Source organism: Ascidia mentula, chromosome 9 (assembly GCF_947561715.1).
Source record: "Ascidia mentula chromosome 9, kaAscMent1.1, whole genome shotgun sequence".
NCBI lineage: Eukaryota > Metazoa > Chordata > Ascidiacea > Phlebobranchia > Ascidiidae > Ascidia > Ascidia mentula.
This window is the reverse complement of record NC_138574.1, coordinates 8,462,209-8,483,615: the sequence shown is the minus strand read 5'-3', so window position 1 is coordinate 8,483,615 and position 21,407 is coordinate 8,462,209. Positions and strand designations below refer to the sequence as shown.

General features: G+C 38.4%; 3 protein-coding genes across 3 annotated transcripts; 1 reads left to right on the top strand and 2 right to left on the bottom strand.

Moving 5' to 3' along the window:
* Positions 1-682: 682 nt before the first annotated feature.
* On the top strand, positions 683-13,205 carry LOC145913420 (neuron navigator 3-like). The gene is made up of 15 exons (XM_083001070.1): positions 683-913; positions 6,252-6,569; positions 6,763-6,908; positions 7,711-7,844; positions 8,643-8,796; positions 9,008-9,209; positions 9,284-9,480; positions 9,748-9,916; positions 10,125-10,272; positions 10,420-10,510; positions 10,632-10,809; positions 11,043-11,163; positions 11,292-11,440; positions 11,732-11,909; positions 12,149-13,205. Exons 2-15 carry the CDS (start codon positions 6,338-6,340, stop codon positions 12,462-12,464), a joined length of 2,415 nt encoding a protein of 804 aa, XP_082857196.1. The 5' UTR covers positions 683-913; positions 6,252-6,337; the 3' UTR covers positions 12,465-13,205.
* Positions 13,206-13,244: 39 nt separating this feature from the next.
* Positions 13,245-17,160, bottom strand: LOC145914043 (nucleolar protein 8-like). Its single transcript, XM_083001820.1, has 10 exons — positions 16,964-17,160; positions 16,735-16,839; positions 16,381-16,511; positions 16,179-16,285; positions 15,880-16,036; positions 15,366-15,498; positions 15,106-15,259; positions 14,668-14,781; positions 14,144-14,295; positions 13,245-13,678 (listed from the first exon to the last, which is right to left on the bottom strand). Exons 1-10 carry the CDS (start codon positions 17,078-17,080, stop codon positions 13,595-13,597), a joined length of 1,254 nt encoding a protein of 417 aa, XP_082857946.1. The 5' UTR covers positions 17,081-17,160; the 3' UTR covers positions 13,245-13,594.
* Positions 17,161-18,284: 1,124 nt separating this feature from the next.
* LOC145914505 (L-proline trans-4-hydroxylase-like) lies at positions 18,285-21,050 on the bottom strand. Its single transcript, XM_083002327.1, has 9 exons — positions 20,967-21,050; positions 20,811-20,907; positions 20,499-20,688; positions 20,176-20,267; positions 19,979-20,069; positions 19,284-19,370; positions 19,021-19,103; positions 18,684-18,795; positions 18,285-18,428 (listed from the first exon to the last, which is right to left on the bottom strand). Exons 1-9 carry the CDS (start codon positions 20,983-20,985, stop codon positions 18,285-18,287), a joined length of 915 nt encoding a protein of 304 aa, XP_082858453.1. The 5' UTR covers positions 20,986-21,050.
* Positions 21,051-21,407: the final 357 nt, after the last annotated feature.

Below are 21,407 nucleotides of genomic sequence, written 5' to 3'. Positions count from 1 at the left end.
ATCTGCAGCATAATTTTTAGTTGTGCAAAAAATGACAAAATACTGTCCCGTACGTTGGCATCTATGATCGTTCATGCTTTACCCGCACACGAAGACGATCGCGTTTTCCACAAAGTAGTCTTCGATTTAGTCAAGTACCATTGACCCACGACTGAGCTCACTGTATGCACGAGGCAAGGGTGTAGAAGAGGGTTCGGTTTTCACTGAGCGGCGCATTACCGGCCCCCAAGGCGTGTCAGCACGCTAAGTAATGTTGATGCGTACCGCAATGACGTGCTGTGTGGTAAGGAATGCTATTTGTTTGCTGAGGTATTAGGAAGTAAAGATGAAGGCAAATAAAAGATGTACCGAAATCCGAAAGGGAGCTTAAAGAGGAATAGTCTAGCAAGTATTTATAAGACTCTGTATTTTCGCTGTGGGGTCAGTGCAGCCGTCGATTGATGTCTACAGTACAAGTTGTATTGTGTGATGTTTTTTTTTTTTTTTTAAGTTATAGAATAAGTTTTGTTACTTTACGTGAAAAGACTGAAATCTTCTTTTTAAAGATAAAATAAGTGTTTTATTTTTATAAATACTAGTGTGATTATTTCATTTCAAAGAAACAAAACACACCTTACAATCCCGAGAAAAAAATATTGGTTTGTGCGTTTAACGCAAACTTGTTACTTTACTTTGCAGCGTGGTGTTGAGTGTTAGATGTTCTTGTAGCTAAATGTTGTCGCATGCAACTGCCTGTAAACTGTGTCGCTGAGGATTAAATTTGAAGATGAAAGGACGCCGTGGTTCGTGAAAAGAAGACAACTAAGAGGTGGCGCCGACACGACCAAGAATCAAACTTGCCAAAATCGAGGACAGCGAACTGCCCGTGACCTCATCTTGACTGTATATGATCTGCTACTCCATAATTGCTAAAGTGAGTAAACATGTGTAGTTTTATTAGTTTTTCTTTGCGTTTTCTGTATTTTTGGCTTAAATTTATTACAGTTACGGAAAAGGGTTTTTAAACGTCGGTTAAAAAATGCTCATATTAATCCAGAAAAAAAAGTGACATTATGTATCACTTAAAGGTTCGACTTAAAAAAAACCTTTCGGTTTAAAATGGCAGAAATTGACTAAATACCAAGGATAGGTGACAACATTTAGCTTTAGCTGTAATGAGCATCTCCTGTCACCGTGATTCGAGGCCACCCGGGGAGCTGGAGCAAGTAAAGCGATTGTTAATTGACACTCGTGTCAAGAGAAATGACGGTGCTAATGCCCTCGCTTTAATCCTAGCACCGTTTCTGCAGTTGATGCTTTCGTATGAAGTGTCTGTACTTTTTCATGACCTCGCGTGCTCCGAGGTGAAGCAATCAGTTGGTTAACTCGACGACAGATGTTACCGCTTGAAGAGATTTGTTCTGACTGTTTGCTGAAGACCTTTAACTGTAACTAATTTGACTGATACACTGACAGCTAGGTTGCAAATATTTCTGTTCGTTCAGTTTGTAAATATAAGGGATCAGAATATTACGAAAACGTGTTGGTTTTCATTGTTCAGTTTTTGACAATCGCTGTTTTAACTTAGCAGCAATGTAAGCAAGGTTCGATATAACAGGCTGTTGCATACGTTTATCATATTGTTTTCCAACAACCAAAAGGACAAAAATTACTTCGGTGGCGGAAAAACAGTTGACCGTCCTTGTGTATCAGAGCAATTTACATAACTATAGTAAATTATTTGCGACAGAGGCCCAGTTCTTTGAAATCTATGTTGTGCCCAGCAACAACACCACACATAAGTTGTTCTGGCGCCTCGTGGTCTTCTCACGAAGAGTCTAAAATTTTCCAAACGTCATGCGAACATCGCCACGAAGAGACGTTTGATCGGAGATAAGGCCTATTTGAGACAACGACAAAAATAGTCGAAAATTCATTAGAGAAGACTATTGAGATAACATCTGTTTGTGTGCGCACGCCCTGCCATGTGCTCATACTCCCAACAGTGAAAACATCACCGGCTCACGAACGTGGTGTCCGTGGCGAGGCTTGCTGTGTTTTGCAAACGCTGGAACTCGCGCTTGCTTTGCCATCATGCAATGCTATCTATCATACACGGTGGGAAATACCCACAGTAAGAGATCATGAAGAAGGTTATAACACTGGAAATTATTTAAAGCTTGTAAATGCCCGACTAAGGCAGCAGACGTGGTATTGTAACCTGCCTTTGTGAGAATGTATAAGTGCAGATGTTTTGCTTCATGTTTTCAAGGTTTTATATGTACTTTCCGAATATATGCAGCTTCTCGATAACCGCCATGCGGTTCAAAGCTGTTCAGTTCACTGCACCATGTTTACGGCGTATAACTAGACTGCTATTACGACAGGAAAAATAAAATTATCAAATTATATGCGAACCTTAAGTTTGATACGACATAAAGCGAGGTTTAGTTTGATATAAAAGTACACGTGTACTCGAAGCTTTGGTAAATCGCGATCACAAGTAAAGATCTGAATGTGCCCAAGAACTACTGCGCGCACGACAGGTGCATGAATTCTTCGGGCGACCGCATTTCCACTTAAACTCACATTTGCTACCTATCACCTGTGCCAGAAAGAGAGCAGCCTTTAGCCTCACATGACCCAACCGACGACCCTTGACCCTTTGACGTCAATTACGAGTTTGACTTCATTCTCGTGAAGCCTCTGAGTTGCCTTGAAGGGCTCTCATCCCGATGTCCCGAGATTTCAATGAGGGAATCGAAGGCTCAGTAATTATAGGAGAATCTCTCGAATTTTATTGATTTTCGTTGTTTTGCGTGGTCGGAAAATCCCAAACTTTCAGGAATTCTGTTGTTCCATGTTTTGTTGCAGCTTTCCGCATTAGAGTAAGTGAGGAGGTAGAGAAATGTTGGCGTTGCTGAGTGCTCTTTATTTCTGTTAACTGTGTCGTTGCTGTTGATAAGAGTTTTTTGGGGATATAGTTCACAACTAGGTGTATTAATTTTATCTCTTAATATTTATCACGAAACCTTTTGTGAGAAATTTAAAGTTTAAATAAAGTGAACTGACCTTCTGTAATAGCTATGCACAGAAGTTAGCGCATATGAGTTGCATTTTACCAGAAAAAAACACCTTGAAAAGAATTTAGGACGAAATTGCCTATGTGTTTTTCTAGGTAACTATAATTGTTACGTCATAACTATGAATATCAGTTGACAGAAAGTTTATCGCCGTTTGAACGTGAAAGTTTACAAACAATGCGAGCTGTTATCGAAATTAACCGTAGCAGCCTACAATAACCTCCAGTTGCATGCTTTTTCTCTAACCTACAGGCAGCGAGTTTGACCGATGCGAGTAAAGTAGCGATCGCAAATCGCTTGTAAATCTTGGAGCACTCACCAACTTTCCAAGTCGTACCATCTGTGCGTCACACTTTATGCGATCGATTGCAGAGAATCGACCCGTGGTTCTGATGGCCCCTACATGTGGCAGCGCAGAGTCCACATTAAATTTGCAACGATTCTTTGTACATTCATCTGGGCTAACGGTTTTGTTGGTGCGGTCAAAGGTCGGCAAGAGGTGTTGCGAATTGTGATTGTTGCTGGAAATGATTTAGTTCCAGAACTGTCTTCAGTTGTCGATTCTTTTGGTCAATTCGGATTGCTTGAATTATTTTCCAAACGCAAGTCATTGTGCGTCACAATCGCAAAACCAGACAAATGCACTGCAAGCAAAACAGCTGATTTACCTATTGCAAGTTATGCTTTAGTACTGCAATGTAACACACATACCTTTGCAGTCGGGAAACATTCCTTGAATTCGATGTGGGTGACATGCGTCTAAATTTGGCAAGGCTGTATTGTGATTTGCAATTAGATGCAAATCTGTCACAATAGTCGTCCCTAAATCGACCAGTGCTAATCCTCCAGCTACGTTTTGTCAACAAAAAACCTATCAACACCGGTGCTGCTAACTACGTAATGAGCCATTGTGATAGCACAATCGAACCATTCGAGTGCAAACGATTTTCCCGCCACGCGCGTCATCGTATCTAGCTGTTTTTGTCGCGCGAGGTTCGAGAACAAACACCTAGTTTAGGTAAATTGCAAGGAGTGGACACGCGAGGTTTTCGGTTTTGCAGTGTTATAAGCTTGCCTGGTAGATATTTCAAACTGGGCGTTGGTACCATCAAACAGATGTATCTACGTCTGTAGCAAAGGAAAATTTGTTACCCAAGAAGAAAGTAATTGTAAATTTAGGTTACAAATCAAGAACCAAAGGTTCGAAAGGCGGGAGTTCAACATTTCTCTTGGGCGCTATAAGCTAATGTGTGGCATTCAACAACAACAATTAGCTACCTGCGTCACCGCAAGTTGTAAGGTGAAAGTAATTTTCTGCCACTGTTGGCGCCGGCAAATAGACGTGCGGTCGAAGCAAACGTACAAATGGCCTCTGCGGGAAAACAAGGCTCGATATGCCGCAGAGCGAAGTGGGATGACGCTGCTTGACCTTGGCAAGGCGCCAAGCACTTAACCGAAGTTGCAATGAATTTAATTGACCTCTTGGGGAGTTAGGCGCGATCAGGGCACAAGCCTTTACCGTTGGCGGTCCGTACTTCATGGAAGTTCTTTAATCTAATCAACTTTCTCGTTAACTTGTCGTCGGCCACAAACCCCCAGTTTCCTGGTCGCGCCTGCTGCCAAAACAGTGGTTGTTTTTAGAGTTGTCTGTAAGCATTGCTTGTTGTGTAACAAGTTCGCGTGCTGCAGCAGGGTTGATTATAGATATTTAGTACGTTATGTGTTTTGGTTGTTGTTTCCTTGCGTGCAAAGCCTGAAAACAACAGGTAACGTGTCATGCTATGGTCATTTAGCATCATTTACACGCCAAAGTTGTTCATGAAGAAAAAAGTGCAGGAAGATAGTGGTTCAAACCCTGGATGTTAAGTTACAGTAAAATTTTTTAATAGTTTCCTCTTGTAAAACGGACGTCAATTCGTCACACAGCTTCTGATCAGCATTATAGGGCATCAAACGCTTTCACTAGAAAACACATAACGCTGAGATATAATCGCGTAATCGTTTGAGAGTGGATTAGCTGAACCACCCTTTATTGCGCCGGTTACGAGTTCGCACGATAGTTCGGGACAATCTAAGAATCGTGGCAACGGATTAGAGATCGGTATGAGGGAAATAGGCCGGACATTAGCTCAGATTGCGACTTGGTGGAGTGGCGAAAAGGCTGTTATGTCCAACTCAAAGCAGCAATAGTATTTGTACATATAGCACAGAGCTATGGGATGTGATGCAGCTTTAACGAGCAAGAGTGTGTTTTTAAATCTGATTCTGTGCATTGCACAGATTGGTAATTGTTGGTAAGGTTTCTAATGGCATGACGATGGAAATGTAACCTCGACAGGCCGTTTAAACAGGTTTTTTGTTTAAAACTAAACAGTTAACATGCATGCTTTTCCGTACAACGTATAGAACCATAATCACAGGCCTTTGCAGCATTTATTAAAAAATAAAAAAAAACATGCACATCTAGTCCTACTTCGCCAAAAAAGATACATCATTGCATCAACGCATTATATGGTGCAGTAGTTTTAACGTGAAAAGTATGAGCGTAACCCAGGGTTATGAGTAATTTGCGGAGACCAACGCAGAGAGGAAAGAATCAGACAGACATTCACAGGCGTTTGCATTGCTGTCGGAGATATCGTATCGTCTGTTGACAGATAGATTCACCCATTCAGTCTTGCTTTGTTCACTGTCTCCTGTTCTTTATAGGAGTCTGTGATGATGAAGATTTACGATTGAAAGTAATACTCTATAAAGTGTTGTTTTATTTTGTGGTTTGGTATTTAAAAGGTATTGTTAGAAATTACTGTCTGGAAAGATTTGTAATGTTGCTTGATAATATATGCAGTTGTACCGCGAAACGTAATAAATCTACAACAGAGAACTTCGAAGAAAAGAATATAAAAATAGTTTTATCTAGAATTGCACATACAACTTTTTGCCTAACGACACTATTTAAACCGAGGTGGTTATATTGAACTCCAATGTGATCGACCAACCTTACCCGGTCGACTTTTGTTAAGACTAAAAGAAAGTGTCAAATTTCTATGCAATGGTTACGCTGGTTACAAAAACAACCAGCCAACTGTCCGGATCACAATGGAATTAAGGCGACCCCTTAAATCGAATTACTTGGAAGGCTCAAAAACTTAAACAATAGAAACTAAAGCACCGTCTATTCTTTTGCAGACAGAAACAGACGATCGATTGCCCAATAGGCGAGCCTAAGCTGAAATCGTTAGCCTTGAGTGCCATCTATCCCGTGTCCAGGCATTATGGAGCGTGGTTGCGGTGAAGAAAAAGAATTGGACAAATTAAGAAAGACCATTGAGGACTTCCGGGCCAAGGCGGAGCGGAGTGGAAACCTGGGTCCATATTGTGGGACGCCTAATGGTGGAAATACCTTCTTTCCGGATGCAAAGCATGGCAATTCCATGCACGTTCACAGCGACAGTTCATTTTCGTCGTCGGATGGAAGCCATTGGGGATCGAGTTCAAGAAACTCTGGTGATTTTTTTGTTACGATTCTTGCATGTTTGAGTGCTGTGTTTTCACATGTTGTTTAAAGTACGTAAACGGTATTGGAATTTTTAACGGGTTCTGTACAACTGTAAAAAGTGCGGGGCTGAGATATAAAATTTTTTTAATAGTTTATTTCAAACCCTTTGCCAAATTTTTACATTTTGGTTTTCTTTTGTAGATCCTTTGTCGCCAAACGCCAGCAAAAGAGTATCATCCGGAAGTCTATCCAGCATGAGTTCCCACGCGAGTCACTCGAGCGTGTCATCGTCCAGTTCTGGAAGCAGTGGCGATAATGAACGGAAAGAAGCCAAAAAGAAAAGATGGGTATGTCAATCATTTGTAATCCATTAATTAATCAAGTAAATTCGAGTGGTATTTATGTAATGGACAGATCTGTCTAAAAGCTTTTTTTTTGTGCTCACAAGCTTCAGTCATGTATCGTTCCTTGGGACTGATTTCATAGGGTCTTGGTATATTTGTTATACGAATGCATTTTCTAGTTTCTGTTTTTACGTGTTAAGGTTTAATTCAAAATTACCTTTGAAAAAATGGATATTTTTGTTCTGCAATAAAATGTCATAGTGTCACAATGTGCACGATTAGGGTACAAAAAAGCAAGAAAGCAAATGGCAGTAGACGTCGTTAGATTAGCATTGATCATCTGTCGTCTCGATCGCGGCTTCAGACAGCGAGAGGCGGCCATTCTTAAGTGGAGCCAGATTCATTTTCTCCGACATGGCGCGACGCCTCTGGCTCCGTTTGCCCCATAGTGTTTTATTTAACTAACGACCTGTGGGCTTTTTTGCGATCGGTTGATATAAACGACTTGTTGAAGTTTCGGAATCTGACTCCAAGATTTAAAAAAATTTTTTTTTGCATTGTTGTGATGGAAAAGTCATCAGGATAAACGTACATATCAATTTTTGTACATTGGTATTGGTATAAACACTATGTGCCGTACTTGGTGTTAGAAACCTTGCATGACTGCTTTTAGTATAAAATACAGTTTTTATATACCATCACCTTTATTCCAAATTCACCAAACTGTCGGCAATGAAAACTTTGAACCTATTATAGCCAACAAAATACAATACATTATACTGACTAGCATGTATTTACCCAACAGCTCCCGCTCAAGTCCGCTTTCTCCCGTGGCACAAAGTCGTCTCAGTCAAGTGGAGGTCAGGAATTCGTAGACGGTGACGATTCTGGGTGTCCGATATCACCCACTACCGCCAGAAGAATCCTACACAACCCGAGGTAGGTGGGGGTCACCATGGGTCATTGACTTTTCACATTAAGGTCAACTGCATTGTTGAATTTGTCCAGAATGTGATGTAAAGTTGTCTAATAGACAAAGCAAGATTCTATTTGATTAAGCGATACCGATGATGCCTGTAAATACAGGCGAAACATGTATATCCTGAACAATGTCAAACAAACGACTTGGGCAGGAAAGATTACCATAGCGTTTAAAATATTTTATAATTTACCATGATAACTTTGATGCTGGACGTTGGAACATCTGATTTTCACAATAGCTAATTGTACTTTCATTACGTAAAGGCATTACTTTAATATGCTTGCTAAAACCTGCTGGATTATTTTTAACTGATATGTTAGCAATTACTATTGTATTAAGGCAACATATGGGATTAATCCTCGGGTAGTGACTAATCTCTCCACTAATTCTATTATAATGACCAGAGAAGCATAAAATCGTGCACCGCTGGGCGAAACTAAACTAAACCAATTTGTTAACCACATAATGCCTTTTAGTGGGTTGCAATTATAACCGTTAGTGGTCATAGCAACTATTAACTAGCTTCTCACTGGTAACGTACTGCTAGCAACAAACAGACATTGATAACCAAAATACAGTTTTTAGTGTAAAATCGCTTTTATTGACGACAATGGTATTTTATACTTCTTATGTTTGTCATTTCTTTGAAAGCGTTTACAAAAGTTCTTGTGTTGATGAAAAGTTTTCCTAAAATTTTCAACGTTAAATCTTTTTCCCATCCCACATTTTACTCAAATCATTTATTTTCTCTTTAGTCTTGGGCTCACTCCTCAGAATGGAAGAATCTCGTACGATGAGATCCTCCAGGTTGTTCAGGAGAAAGATAGGAAGTTGACGGATATTCGTCTTGCTGCTCTCACATCTCAACATCAACTGCATCAACTTCAGGATCAGATTCTTCAAATGCAGGTGCGCTACTTACTAATGTATTCCTATGACTTTGCGAGGCAACTTTTGCCCTCTTGCCAAGGACGACGAAGCGACTAAAATGACTTATTCACCTAATTTCAGCAAAAAAGAAAAAGATTAATGTAGTTGAATGTGTTTTTTTACCAGTTCAATATGAGAATGTTGTGTAATATGGAGTGTGCAAAATCAGAAACGTAGAATTTTTTTCCAGCACGAAATGCAATTGTTGAGAATGGAAAACGAGAGACTTCAGGCACACACGGTCACCCCCGACTACACCGCGAATACATTGACATCGAACCGTTCCACGCTCAGGAGGCAGCGCGCAACCGACCTCGCCCCCTACAGAGAAAAATTCACCTCAACTGCACCACCTGACGAATTGTCTTTAAGTCCTAACCTACCAAGATTAGGTGCGTTTTACAAATTACTGATTGTAGTTTAACTGTAAAAAATATGAATTTAAGGGATTTTTTTGTCGACACAGATTGTTGTAAACTTCACCGTTTGGTGTCGCCCGGGAGCGAGGAAGAGGGATCCCAGATAAGGTTTGTGGTTCGAACTGCTGGAACTCCGAAAGTCGCTTCCACGCAGTCAAGAAACGAGCTGTTGATCGGGTCTGTACGTATTCCGAGAAAGGCGAGTTGGGATGATCTCGACAGAAGAACAAGCGAAATATTTCTCGTGAGTAAATCTTGTCTGGATTGGGTTTGATGTTAACTTATTCCCAATAACATTTAGGAGATAATGCTGATTGTTAATTTTTTCGTTTCTTTAATGCAAAATATTTTGAGCAAACCTTTGCAGCTTTGCATTTGATTTTGGCTTTGCATTTTGTATTTGATAAAACCGAAAACGTAAATTGTTTTGACAAAAAAAACGTATATTCATAATCTTTGACGAAATTGTTTTGTCGCTTGTTTTTAATTAAAGCACTGTCGTTGTTTGCAGGAATACTGCAGGTGTGTGGACGGTGACAGCAGGCTTGGTTTGTCGACCTCTAGCATAGCTTTCTACAAAGTTGGCGAACAAGTTCGTATTCCCGGATCCTCGCCACCAGAACTTCTTCCATGTGCTTTTATCATCGGAGACGTTAACACTGTTGAGATATCATTGAAAGGTAGCCACCGCAAAATAGAACTTTAGTTTGGGAACATATAACACTACACGCGCATCCACTAAATTTTAAAGCACTAAATGATCCTAAAAAAATCATATTAAGATGTTTCGGTTTCAACTTAAACCATTTCAATGTGAATTAAACAATTACTTTGAAATCGAGATATTTTTGTATGGCTTTCTCTGACCATTAAAAATTTGCATTTCAGATGCCACATGTGGTTCGGTGGACCTACTCGCATTCAGCACCCTGATTCCAAAGGACATGTTACTGAGATACGTGAATAATGTGATGCACGACAAGAGGATAATGTTGCATGGGCCGTCGGGCACAGGAAAAACATCATTAGCACACAGGTAAGTGCGATTTGTTCTGTTGAGAAAACGTTCTATGTTCATCTTGTTTTATAATAATGAGATTTTTTAAGATTCTGATATTGCACTTGTTTTGTACGTATTTACAAAAAAGGTGTATGTAAACATTATGCTGTTTGTTTATGACAGTTTGGCGCATCATCTGGTGACCAGACTGCGAAAGCAAAATGATCCATCGACGTTGATATTCGTATACGATGTGAAGCAAAAAGGAGAACAGGTAAAAATATGTAGAAATGCTACAAGTGATCAAAGAACTGCTTAAACTTCTCTCCTTTTATTTATTAACAAACACAATTTCGTTTCAACAAAGAAAATTTTATATACTTCTTTTTTAACAGGAGCTTCAAAACTATTTAAAAAACATCTCGGATATTTGTCGCCGAACGAGTCCAGGAAACGTCATCAACCTACCCCACGTCATCATAGTTGAAAACACGCATCTCGTTACGTCACTCACAGACATGTTTGCCCCTCTGTTTGATCTTCCAGCTGACGTGAATTGTCCTTACGTCATAGGTAAACTTCTATCTGGTTTAGGTTTTGTGACTGTAGAAACATGTTTCACTTATGGTGACACAAGTTTCTGCCCATACGTATGTATTATAAATAAGGCGCAATCGGGCGGAAAAAATACTTAACAAGTTACCACACAGCCAAAAAGTCATCGGTATGAACTGTGCGAACTACGGTGGTTCAGAGACATTAAAAAGTAAGTTTCTTAATTAATTTTTTGATATCGTCACTTTCAGGTACCATTCTTCAAGGAAAAGTTCAGGGTAATTTGGCAGAAGAATCCAAGCACGATTTTAATTGGATTTCATGCACTAACAGCAGTCCCCACGTAAAAGATTATCTTGGAAGATTCCTAAGGTATACTGAATGTAAAGTTATTTACAAAACTTAACAACCCGAATGTATCTAACAATACCAGTAAAAATTTCTGGGTTTATCTCTTACGTGTTGATGCAGTAGTTAACGTGTAAATAAAACAATTGCAGGCGAGCAGTCATGGAACACGAAATATCGGGACAACAGAACGATGAAGACGAGTTTCAAAATACTTTACGCGTGATTACTTGGCTGCCTCTCTGCTGGCACCACGTGAACAGATGCCTCGAGACGCAGTGTCCGAAAGATGTCACTGTTGGTAAGTGAAATGCCCCACAAATAATTGGCTGATCGGTCAGCACGAACGACCCATATTCCAAATATAGAAAACCTGATCGGAATTCTTGCCCTGGTTAACTAGACTTCGAATCCCGATTTGTTAAATAACATAACAATAAGTGAATAGATTTATAATTCGTGTGTTCCAGACGAACAAAAACAAAATAGTCAATGTAGGGGAACATTTATTGATTTGAATTCCAACATAGTGATATGTCCATGCACCACCCACTGTACTACAAAAAATAATGAGGGTTTTTACATTTTGCAGGACCGAGAGTTTTCGCTTCATGTCCACCAGACTTTTACGCTTCCTGTACGTGGTTTGTGCAAGTGTGGAACCACGTGATTGCTCCCTACGTCATCACCGCCATTAAGCGAGTTCGCCAATCACAGAAGCTTGACACTGATTTGACATGGAAGGATCCCGCCCAGTGGGTTATAGACAGGTAAAAGAATGTTTTCATAGTCGTGGAATAGAATTACTGGTTTTAACTGCATTCAACGCCATATATGGATGATAATAAATTCTTTAACTGTGTTTAGCTTGCTGCATTTTCCCGCGTCTGTTACATGCAAATATTTTTGTTGATTTCTGCAGCCACCATAACTTTCCAGTCTTTGCAAATGATCATAACATTTGCCTGAAAAAGTAATCACTTTTGACACAATAATATTGTTTTTCCAGTTTTCCTTGGAATGCAAGCGACATGGGCTGCGATCACACTCTTCGCCTGAAGCGCATCACTGAAGATGACGTCATGGCACCTCCGGTTCCTCCCCGTCCAGATCTGGCGACTAAGAGTCAAATAAACAGCGGTAGACCGATGATACCAATTCGAGCTTCGAGTTTGAGCAATTACAACGATAACGGGCCTGTGAAACAGCAACGTCACTCCGCTGATGACGTCACCAACGGTGGCACAGTGGAGGACTATGACGTGTGGCACAGACAAACAAGTCCAATGACCTCACCCACAAAAACCGCGCGATTTAGTCGCTGAGTTTTTTTAGTTATTTTGCCTTTTTTTCAGTGGCTGCTTTTTTAATTTTCTGTGTTTGAAATTAGTGTGCTCGCCTGGTGATACGTGGTAATTATCGCTTAAATTTAATTTGAAGCTTGCGCAGCACAGTTCGAAAACCCACGTGAAATAGAACTGAATTGTAAAACGCGTATAGTTCAGTTCCAACTCTTTGCTTTAAGGCCACTGCATTATTTTGAAGCGCTTTACGCCTGCACTGCGCCCTTCGCTTTGCAGTGACTTTTACCTCAATAATTTTGTCGTTTTGCTAAGGTTGTTGAGCCCATGGTGCTAAATGTCGTAACTTAATGTGCTGAAAACAGCTTTGTTTTAGGAACTTGACTCTGCTGATTGTGCATCACTGTTGCATGTATAATATCGCTTCGAAAGCCTTGTACGGTCTCCAAAAGACGCATGCAGCCGACCACCCTTGTGTACAAACGTATTGTCGCTGCAAAGCTCTTTGCGCTCTGTAACCTTTCATGTCTTGATAACAGCTTGGTGTGACCAACTATTGGCCACTTGTGCGCAGTCATCCGTAAAAGGAATATTTCAGCTTGGGCTGAATTGTTTTATTTTACAAAGAACATCATCGGGCATGGACGTATGCTCCCTTTTTTTCTTTTTCTTCTGCTTTCCTTCAGTTTTTTCTCCTGTAGTGCTGTTGTATAATATTGTATGCTTGCCGCTAATCATTAGCGACGTGAAATACAAAGAAGCGATGCATAAGTCGAAGACCTGATTTTTTTATAATTGAGAACGAGGAGTCAACGCAACCAATACAGGAGTATTCTAAAAGTAGCACATGCAGATGAACTTCGAACTTTATTAAAACAAGTTTGCTTTTACTCATTTTTGCAGCTTTTTCAGGGACTATTTGTAGTTACGAAACATAACTACGGCTTCACTTTTAATATTTCAATCAAAAGAAAAAGTGCTTTGTGGACACATGGAAAGTACAGTTCCCAATCTCTGGCAACCCACTAAATCGCCTCAACCACACTGATCGATGCGATACCTTTTGCACCATTCTCTAATACAGCCTTATAGCTAATGCATCCACCCCTTTTAGATGCTCCACAATGGTAACCAAGAGCGTCAATGCTTTTGCATCATTGGTCCCCAAAACCATCTTGTTGGCTGGACCTTCCACGCTTCAGTAACGTTCTTGCGTTCCTGTGTTTTTTCTTGTAATCCTGTATCAAAAAACGGAAAGTTACGGAAAGTAAAAATGCAGGTCGGCAATTCCGTAAGTTCGCTGTGTGTATACAAAAGTACAATATGACAAAAAACCGCGCTTCCATCGGCCTCAACCAATAAATAAACACCTTGCGTTTTGATGACGCAGTAGATACGATTGTGATTTATTCCGTCATACTTTGAAGTCTGTTATTAATTAGGTCAGGACGATCATCTTTTTTAAAAAACAATATGTTTGTATTTGTCGACGGGGTGCACAAATGCACATAAATAATTTAAAACGTTTGCTACATTGCGTCGTATAACTAAAAACACATTACAATTTAAAACTAGCCCGCCGACCAAAAACAAGCACCTTTCTTAACAATAACCACACTTGTATTATCCAGGACAGCGCTCTTGAAAAAAGCACAACTCTTAGAACTAGGCACGATAATACAGCATAAAACAAAGCAAATCACCGCTTTTAGCATGTCTTTGCACTCCAGCCATTCCTCCCGTATTTTATCCATACTTTTGTTGGAGCAAAACAGGGTCGGGCCTTCCAACACACGAGGGTCGTTCCGTGAAGTTAGAAACAAAGTTGTTGGGATTCTAGAAGTTTCCTTTTTCTCTATACATTAAAATACGAGGTTTTAGTTCAGAAGTGGTAACAGTTTAGTTTATCACTGTTTGAACAACAATTAAACAACAACTAATAATGTTTGTTTGTTGGTCTTATGCTAGGAGGCAGGTTTATTTTCGACACAATGATTTGTCCATTCTAAGTTGTGCTCGTACACACCGAAATTGTGCTGGACAATTCACAGTATTTCAGGATTGCTAAAGTTTGTCAAATATAGTTGGAAATATTAAAATTACCATTTTGTAGAGCCAAACAAAACTAGCGATCTATTTGCAGCAAAGCCTTAAGGAAAACTCTTTATGTTTAGTAAATAATATTTTTAACAATATAACATGCTATTTACATATAACCAAAACTCACCAATTTTTACTTGGTAATCTTCTGTTTCCATTTCACTGTCACTGCTATCATGCTTAAATACTCGTCTTCCAAACTGAGATTCTAATTTTGACTTTTCATTTCTTTGAGGAAGTTCTGCAAATTTATTATTGGTAATTTATGTTAGTGAAAAGGAGCAATTTGCTTCCAAGTTTTAATATTATTAACTTAAGTGTAGCTTTGCAGAAAAAGTTTTTACGGGACCTCTGTAACAATGTTAAGAGATTAACTAATCCTAAAACAATCACAGATTTTTTGGAAAAAATCCCTAACCCTTCCCACAGAAGTAAATGCATAACTGAAGTAAAGAAAAACTAGCAAGATTGTTTCAGTTAAAGCAGTTATGGAATTTTTACATTCAAATGTCAATCTTTTACACAATTTATGAGCAAATTTGCTCACGCTTAAACTTTTACCCACCTTCATTAAAGTAGGGAAACCTCTCCTCATCAGAAGAATCGTCTTCATCAGGTTTTCTTCCCATCATTTTCAAAAATGAAAAGGTTTGAGTTTCTCCACCACCATCATCATCGTTAATAGTGGTAGCGTTGTCCTTTTTATTGCCATCATTAGTCTGTCAACAACAATAATATGGAACTACCAAATTTCCCTCAGTTTTTTATGTCACAGGGTTAAAAATTCCAATTCATTAAAAGCAATATATACGTATGCTCATATACCTCTTTCTTTAAGTGTTTGCCAAAAGCACTTTTTAGATCTGTGGTGCTTGCCTCAAAAAACTTTGTAGCATCAACAGGAACGGGTTTATCATGTTTCTTTTTTCTTTTTTTCTTTTTCTTTTCAACAGTTTCGCTGCAATAATTTACTTTTGAGGTCTGGATATTGTTAAGAGATGTTTTAGTTTCAAAAAAATTAACTATATTAAAACCATACTGAGGTTTTGTGCCAAAATTTTTTTAACGTTTCTGTCAAACCCAGCAAATATTTGTGCAAAAAAAGCCATGTTATTGCAAAGCTGCAGATGTTGACCGAAAGGTACCACAAAGTGTAGACTAGTGTGCCAGCTAGTGTAAAAGCTAGCACAGTGCCACTTAACAGCTGCACTGATAAGACCTTACAGGTCTTAACAGTGTGTATACACACCCTGTCTGCAGCTTTCCAGCTAATATTGATTTGATTTTAATCAACATAAATCTTAAAACAAAAAAGTTTTTTTTTTGTTTCTTGAGAAACCTGCTAGGGGCAACTTCAAGTTTAACATGGTCCTCTTTATTTGGGTCATATCTTTTTGCATCTGGGTCTTGAAATGTTTTTCCTCTGCGCTTTAAAGATTTAGCTGTAGCCGCTGTTCCAACAACTTGTTGCAGGATTGCCAAATTACGTTTTTTTTCTAAACACAATCTACTTTTTTAACTCTACAGATAAAATGAAAAAACTAATATAAATGTTACAAAAGCAAAGTATTGCCATGAGGAGAAACATGCATTTTGATATAACATTAAAGCATTAAATCACACACTTTTTAAGCCTACCATCTAAATGTTCATTGTTTTCTTCTGCAATATTTTTTTCTTCTTCATTTGCAGAATCACTTTCAATAAACCTTTCATCCATTTTGAATCTGGCATCTATTCCAGATCTGTTAAAAGGAAAACAATTTTACACAATTGCAACCACAGTTTAAGACTAGTTTAATATTTATACTTAAAACTGCAGCACACAAAGCTTTTTTACCTTGCCTGTATCTCCAAAAGTTTTTTTCCAGATTTTCCTTCAAATTGGGGTTTTATTTGAATTTCATCATCATCACTGGAAGCATTGTTTAGTCCCAATACATCTCCATGTGATTTTGTCTTTAAATTAGACTGCACATAAAAATATATGCTCCTATTATGCAAACATCACAGAAAAAACACATTCTGCAACATGCAAGCTAAGTTTTTAATACATCACATAACTTCGTTTTGGCGATCGTTCATTTTTTTTGTATGTTATTGCATCAGCTCATTAATATTGTGCAGATTGTCGGCAAATTTTCGCTAAAGTGTGCGGAGGATTTGATTTTTCCAATGTGGTCTAATACTGTACCTTGTCATAAATAGTATTAGGAGTGTTGGAAACCTCATTAATTTCTTCCTCGTCAGAGCTCTCATCATCAAATTTAATGTGCTGATTAGATTTTTTTGTTTGATCCTACAAGTTAACACATGTTAGACTTAAAATGACAGTACTACAGTATGCAACATATGTAAATAATCAAGCAGTTCACCATCTATAATTTTAATTTGTCCATTTTATCACAACAAACTTTACTTACCAAGCTTTTAAGGGAGTTTTTAATCAACAGATTTGACTTCAATGCATTTTCCTTCTTTTGATGAAGGGACGCCAAACGTACTTTATTGGATAATGCTTGTTTATTGGGGCCTTTCATTATTACGGACAATTCTTCAAAGGCGTCACTCAAAGTGTTTTAACTTGGCCACAGTTTTTTGCAAACTCCTTGGGTCTGGACTCAGAATGCAATAAACAGCAACACGTGCGCTGTGGAATCAAAACAAAAATCTGGAAACTTATTCCGAACCAATTAACGTACATTATCATCCTGCAGGTGAGTTTTATGTTTTTTGCAACAGTGGCAAGTTTATGCTTCCGACCAAAATATACAAATCTATACGATTTTTACGATTTTTACCCCAAGTTTGTATGGAACAATTCGTACCGATCACATTCAACTAATTGACAACGACAAATCATTCGAAAAGAAGCACAGAAAGACAAAAATATTTTTGTAAAATAGTTGCGTACTGGTCTCTATTAAAGGTCATTTTCATGTTACCGTATTTTACGGACCATAAAGCGCACCCGATTATAAGGCGCACTGTCAATAAATTGCTTTGATTAGTTTTTTGTTCATACATAAGGCGCACCGGGCTATAGAACGCAACGTATTTTAAGGAGTATGGGTTACCGTATAAAGCTCATTAAACAAAAACTTGTTAGGTAATAAATGTAAGCAAGTCACAATAGTATGAATATCACAGTTGCTAGTTGCTTTTACCGTAGTTTATTGTGTAAGACGGTGGTTTATTTATAATAGTATCGGTACTGGTTTTGAGTGTAGGCAATAAAGCACTACTTGATCCATACATTAGGCGCACCGGCTTATAAGGCGCACGATTAATTTATGAGGAAAAAAAAGGATTTAAGTTGCGCCTTATGGTCCGTAAAATACGGTAAAAAGATTTCTTTGGTATGAAGTGCATAATTTTGGAATATTCAATTTCCATTTTTGTTAATATGGTAATTGCATTGCATTTTAGATAAAATTTTACCAAATCACTGGGCTGTAAAAGTTGTTGCAAAACTTGGCCGACCGGTCCTCAAGTGCAAAAAGGAACTCAAAGGGCTGCATGCCTTTGTTTAATTTTCAAAATTTGCGACGTAGGTGAAGAGCGACAAATAAACAAGTCAAGATTGCAATACATTTAATAAAAACACACAAATTTGACAGAGCATATCGATTAAAAGCTTTCTATAAAGATTGAACTCTTTGGGCTGTTAACATGTTAATTTGAAAACATAATCTTCGGTTCCGTTACAAAGTTACTGTGCGTAAAATGTTAATTGGTCTCAGCCTATTTTAGTGTTTGATCAGTTTCAGATGGAACATCTTCGTTAACTTTCTCTGCAATAATCGTTTTGTCTATTTTAGGATCCATGAACCATTTACCGGAGATATCTTCAAACTCCTCACACGCAATTAGCTCTGAATCTTCCACCTGTATAGCAATGCAAGAATCGACCAAATGTTTTTAAGAGGTAATTATGTGTGTAACATATATACCGGTGCTCATTTTTATGCCACTATATCCATGTTACATATACTTTCCATTAGTTGATATGCTACAAATTTGTTTCAAAACTTAAATTAAACGGATTAAACGGCACCATAATTCAGCAAGCATATGTTTGGGTAATTTATATAACGTCAAATTTCAAACTAGCCTACTCCAAACAAGACATAATATTCTTACTTTGTTTAACTTCGTGGCTCTTGCGTGATGATGGTCAACATACGAGTCATTGTCCATTCGACTGTAGCAAGGAATTATGACCCATCTTTTACGGTCGGACCAGTTTTGGTCGCTGTAAAGATATTTACCGTTCATTTTTGATATAAGATTAGAAGAAATCAGATATATGCCCATGTGATGTTAGCTACGTCGTGAAATAGAGAACTGATCTTTTCGATGTGAAAAAAATATACTTATTATCTCATCCCCATGCACACTTTCAGATAAAACTTTTTTATTTTTATTTATTTCAGATGTTATCCTATGTTTCAATATTCTGGGCCTTCACATAGATAACCTGGAGTGTAGCACGTTGCAATGAAAAAATAGTCCATCGCCCGGTTTCATTTCCACATAGAATTCTTCCAAAACTTTTTGGCACTTGAAAAATAAATGCCTATAATTTACGTTATATTTGTCGATGAACCCAAACCAGATTCCAGAGCGTTTCATGTCAAATTGCTTGTGTTGAAACACACTTGCAAAATACGTTTAAATTGTCTACAGACAAATTGTTAATTACACGTGTAAATACGTATATGAAATGGATTTTTCGATTACCTCAGCAAGACGTTCTTTTTCAGCTCCGTTCTGTCCTCCCATACGCACGTGATCAATTCGACCGAGTTTGTGACTTCCTCGTAGAACCTAAAAAAATTACCTCTTCATAAACAAATAAGCTGCCAATCAGCAAAATTTACACATAAGATTGTTCCCAGTTGGTGGAAATTAAACCTAGCGTCATAAAGGTATATTTGTAATAACCTAATATTATTTTTTGTATTGTGAACTTACTATTGGTAAAGTGATTTCAAATTTTGCATCAAACAGCATTACTTTTATTCTGTGAACATTTCCGTGTACTTACAAACTCATTTGAAGTGTACTTACATAGAGCCAATAGCGTAAAAATATTGAGACATTTGTTCAGGGTTTATAGGGACTTAACATAATGAAGTATCAAATCACGTACCTATGAAACAAATGTGAAAGTATGTAAAATTTTGTTGTATCGTTGCTGTTGGGCCGTGCGGTATTAATTGCCCTTAACGGGAACACCGCTAGTAGGATACGATACGCATCGATAGCGCGTAGCGTTAGCTCAGTGACGTCATATTTATATGCATTTTGGTGTGACGTCATGACCCCTATACTTCGTGGTGCTGTAATTTCCCAATTTCTAGAACGTAGTTACGTGCGACTTAGCACCATACGTGCTTTTGAACAACCTGAAATATATTTTTTTAAGAACTGACCTTCAGGCAACCATTTGACTTTTCACACTCATCAATAGCAACCATCACAGATAGAAGATCCGGGAAAAGCAATCCATTATTATACCAGTAACTATGAAAACATTGTAGCTAGTTAGTGAGAGATTTTACTGATCACAATTATTCAATAAGACCAGTACGTGTATATAGCATGTGCTTCGTCTCAACAATATTCTTACCCGTAATCTTGGTGCCATTCAAAACCGCCAGCATTTCCCTTTTCCTTTAGGTTGATCTTGGTGTGGTAATGATAAACCTCACCACCAAGAAGCTACCAGACAAAATACATCAAATTTTTGAGCTACTAATAACAACTTGGCAAAGGATTGAATTGCATGAGTTCGCTTAATTAGCGATTGTTTTTAACGCTAACTTCAAAAAACAACTTGTTTTGATTGTTACAAATTGGCATTAGGTATATAGGCTAGCCACTGTCCACTGAAAATAGCCTGACATAGATTATTGCTGATATCGGCAACCCAAACTTAGGAGAGGTTCTTACTTCTTCCGTAGTATCAACAACTCGTCTACATCTGCCAAACATTCCGGTATAATCGTTGCCTGGGTGGTTGAACAAAATCATACGCGCGTTTGTGTTCTTTCCATCCGCAATGTCGAAGGCATGTTTCGTCACATGACCCAGTTTAATACAATGTTCCAATTTGTCTATTTCTGGTTTCGTGAACAGTCCTCTAAAACAGTTTGAAAATAATTTTTTTCCCAACGTGATTAAAAGTTAGCCTAGTTGGTTGATAAAAGACGTCAGATGTCTGTTCTACGTAATTGGTGAATGTTTTAATGCGGCATTAATTACCTCACAAGAATAAATCCATCCGTTTCGAAAGCTTTTTTCATGTCATCGGTAACAGTAAGGTTCTCGCCCGGAGTGAACGCAAACTCTGGCACAGGAACTTAAAGGAAAATTTAAACAATTTAATAATTGCCATAACTTGAATGTTACAAAGCTCACCAGTTTTAGGGTTTTCCATTTTTCCGACTTAACTTTGTAACAGAGCAGAAACGATTTACCATTAATCCTGTTTTGTTGCTTGCAAACGTATACGTGACCAATGCACTGAGAATCCATACAGCGGCAAATTCTGGCTTGTGTCTGGCAAATAATTAACTTTGGCTTTGTTGAATCCGCCGAATGATCGACAGGCTAAAGTTTGGTAATTGGTAAACAGGAATGTTTTCGGCATCAAAATATCTCTTATTTGCCAGCTGGTGCGGACTCGAGGTATTGAATTCGTCGCACCTCAGCGATTTAAAAAAAACAGTATGGGATACTGTTGGAGAGTCATAGGGCACCACTGTTGCCATTTGGCCAGATTTTATAAATTTGGCGGCTTGAACTCGAAAATATCGTTCAACAGTAAAGGAAACATTTGGCCGTTTATGGCGTTTTCTG

Coding starts and splice junctions, on each gene's coding strand:
- LOC145913420 (XM_083001070.1), top strand. CDS start 6,338: ATGGAGCGTGGTTGCGGTGAAGAAAAAGAATTGGACAAATTAAGAAAG. Junction 6,570..6,762: donor ATCGAGTTCAAGAAACTCTG/GTGATTTTTTTG, acceptor TTTCTTTTGTAG/ATCCTTTGTCGCCAAACGCC. Junction 7,845..8,642: donor AGAATCCTACACAACCCGAG/GTAGGTGGGGGT, acceptor TTTTCTCTTTAG/TCTTGGGCTCACTCCTCAGA.
- LOC145914043 (XM_083001820.1), bottom strand. CDS start 17,080: ATGAAAGGCCCCAATAAACAAGCATTATCCAATAAAGTACGTTTGGCG. Junction 16,286..16,380: donor CTTTTGGAGATACAGGCAAG/GTAAAAAAGCTT, acceptor TCCTTTTAACAG/ATCTGGAATAGATGCCAGAT. Junction 13,679..14,143: donor GCAAAGACATGCTAAAAGCG/GTGATTTGCTTT, acceptor TTTTTGATACAG/GATTACAAGAAAAAACACAG.
- LOC145914505 (XM_083002327.1), bottom strand. Junction 20,689..20,810: donor GATGGATTTATTCTTGTGAG/GTAATTAATGCC, acceptor AAACTGTTTTAG/AGGACTGTTCACGAAACCAG. Junction 19,104..19,283: donor AAAAAGAACGTCTTGCTGAG/GTAATCGAAAAA, acceptor TTATTTTTCAAG/TGCCAAAAAGTTTTGGAAGA.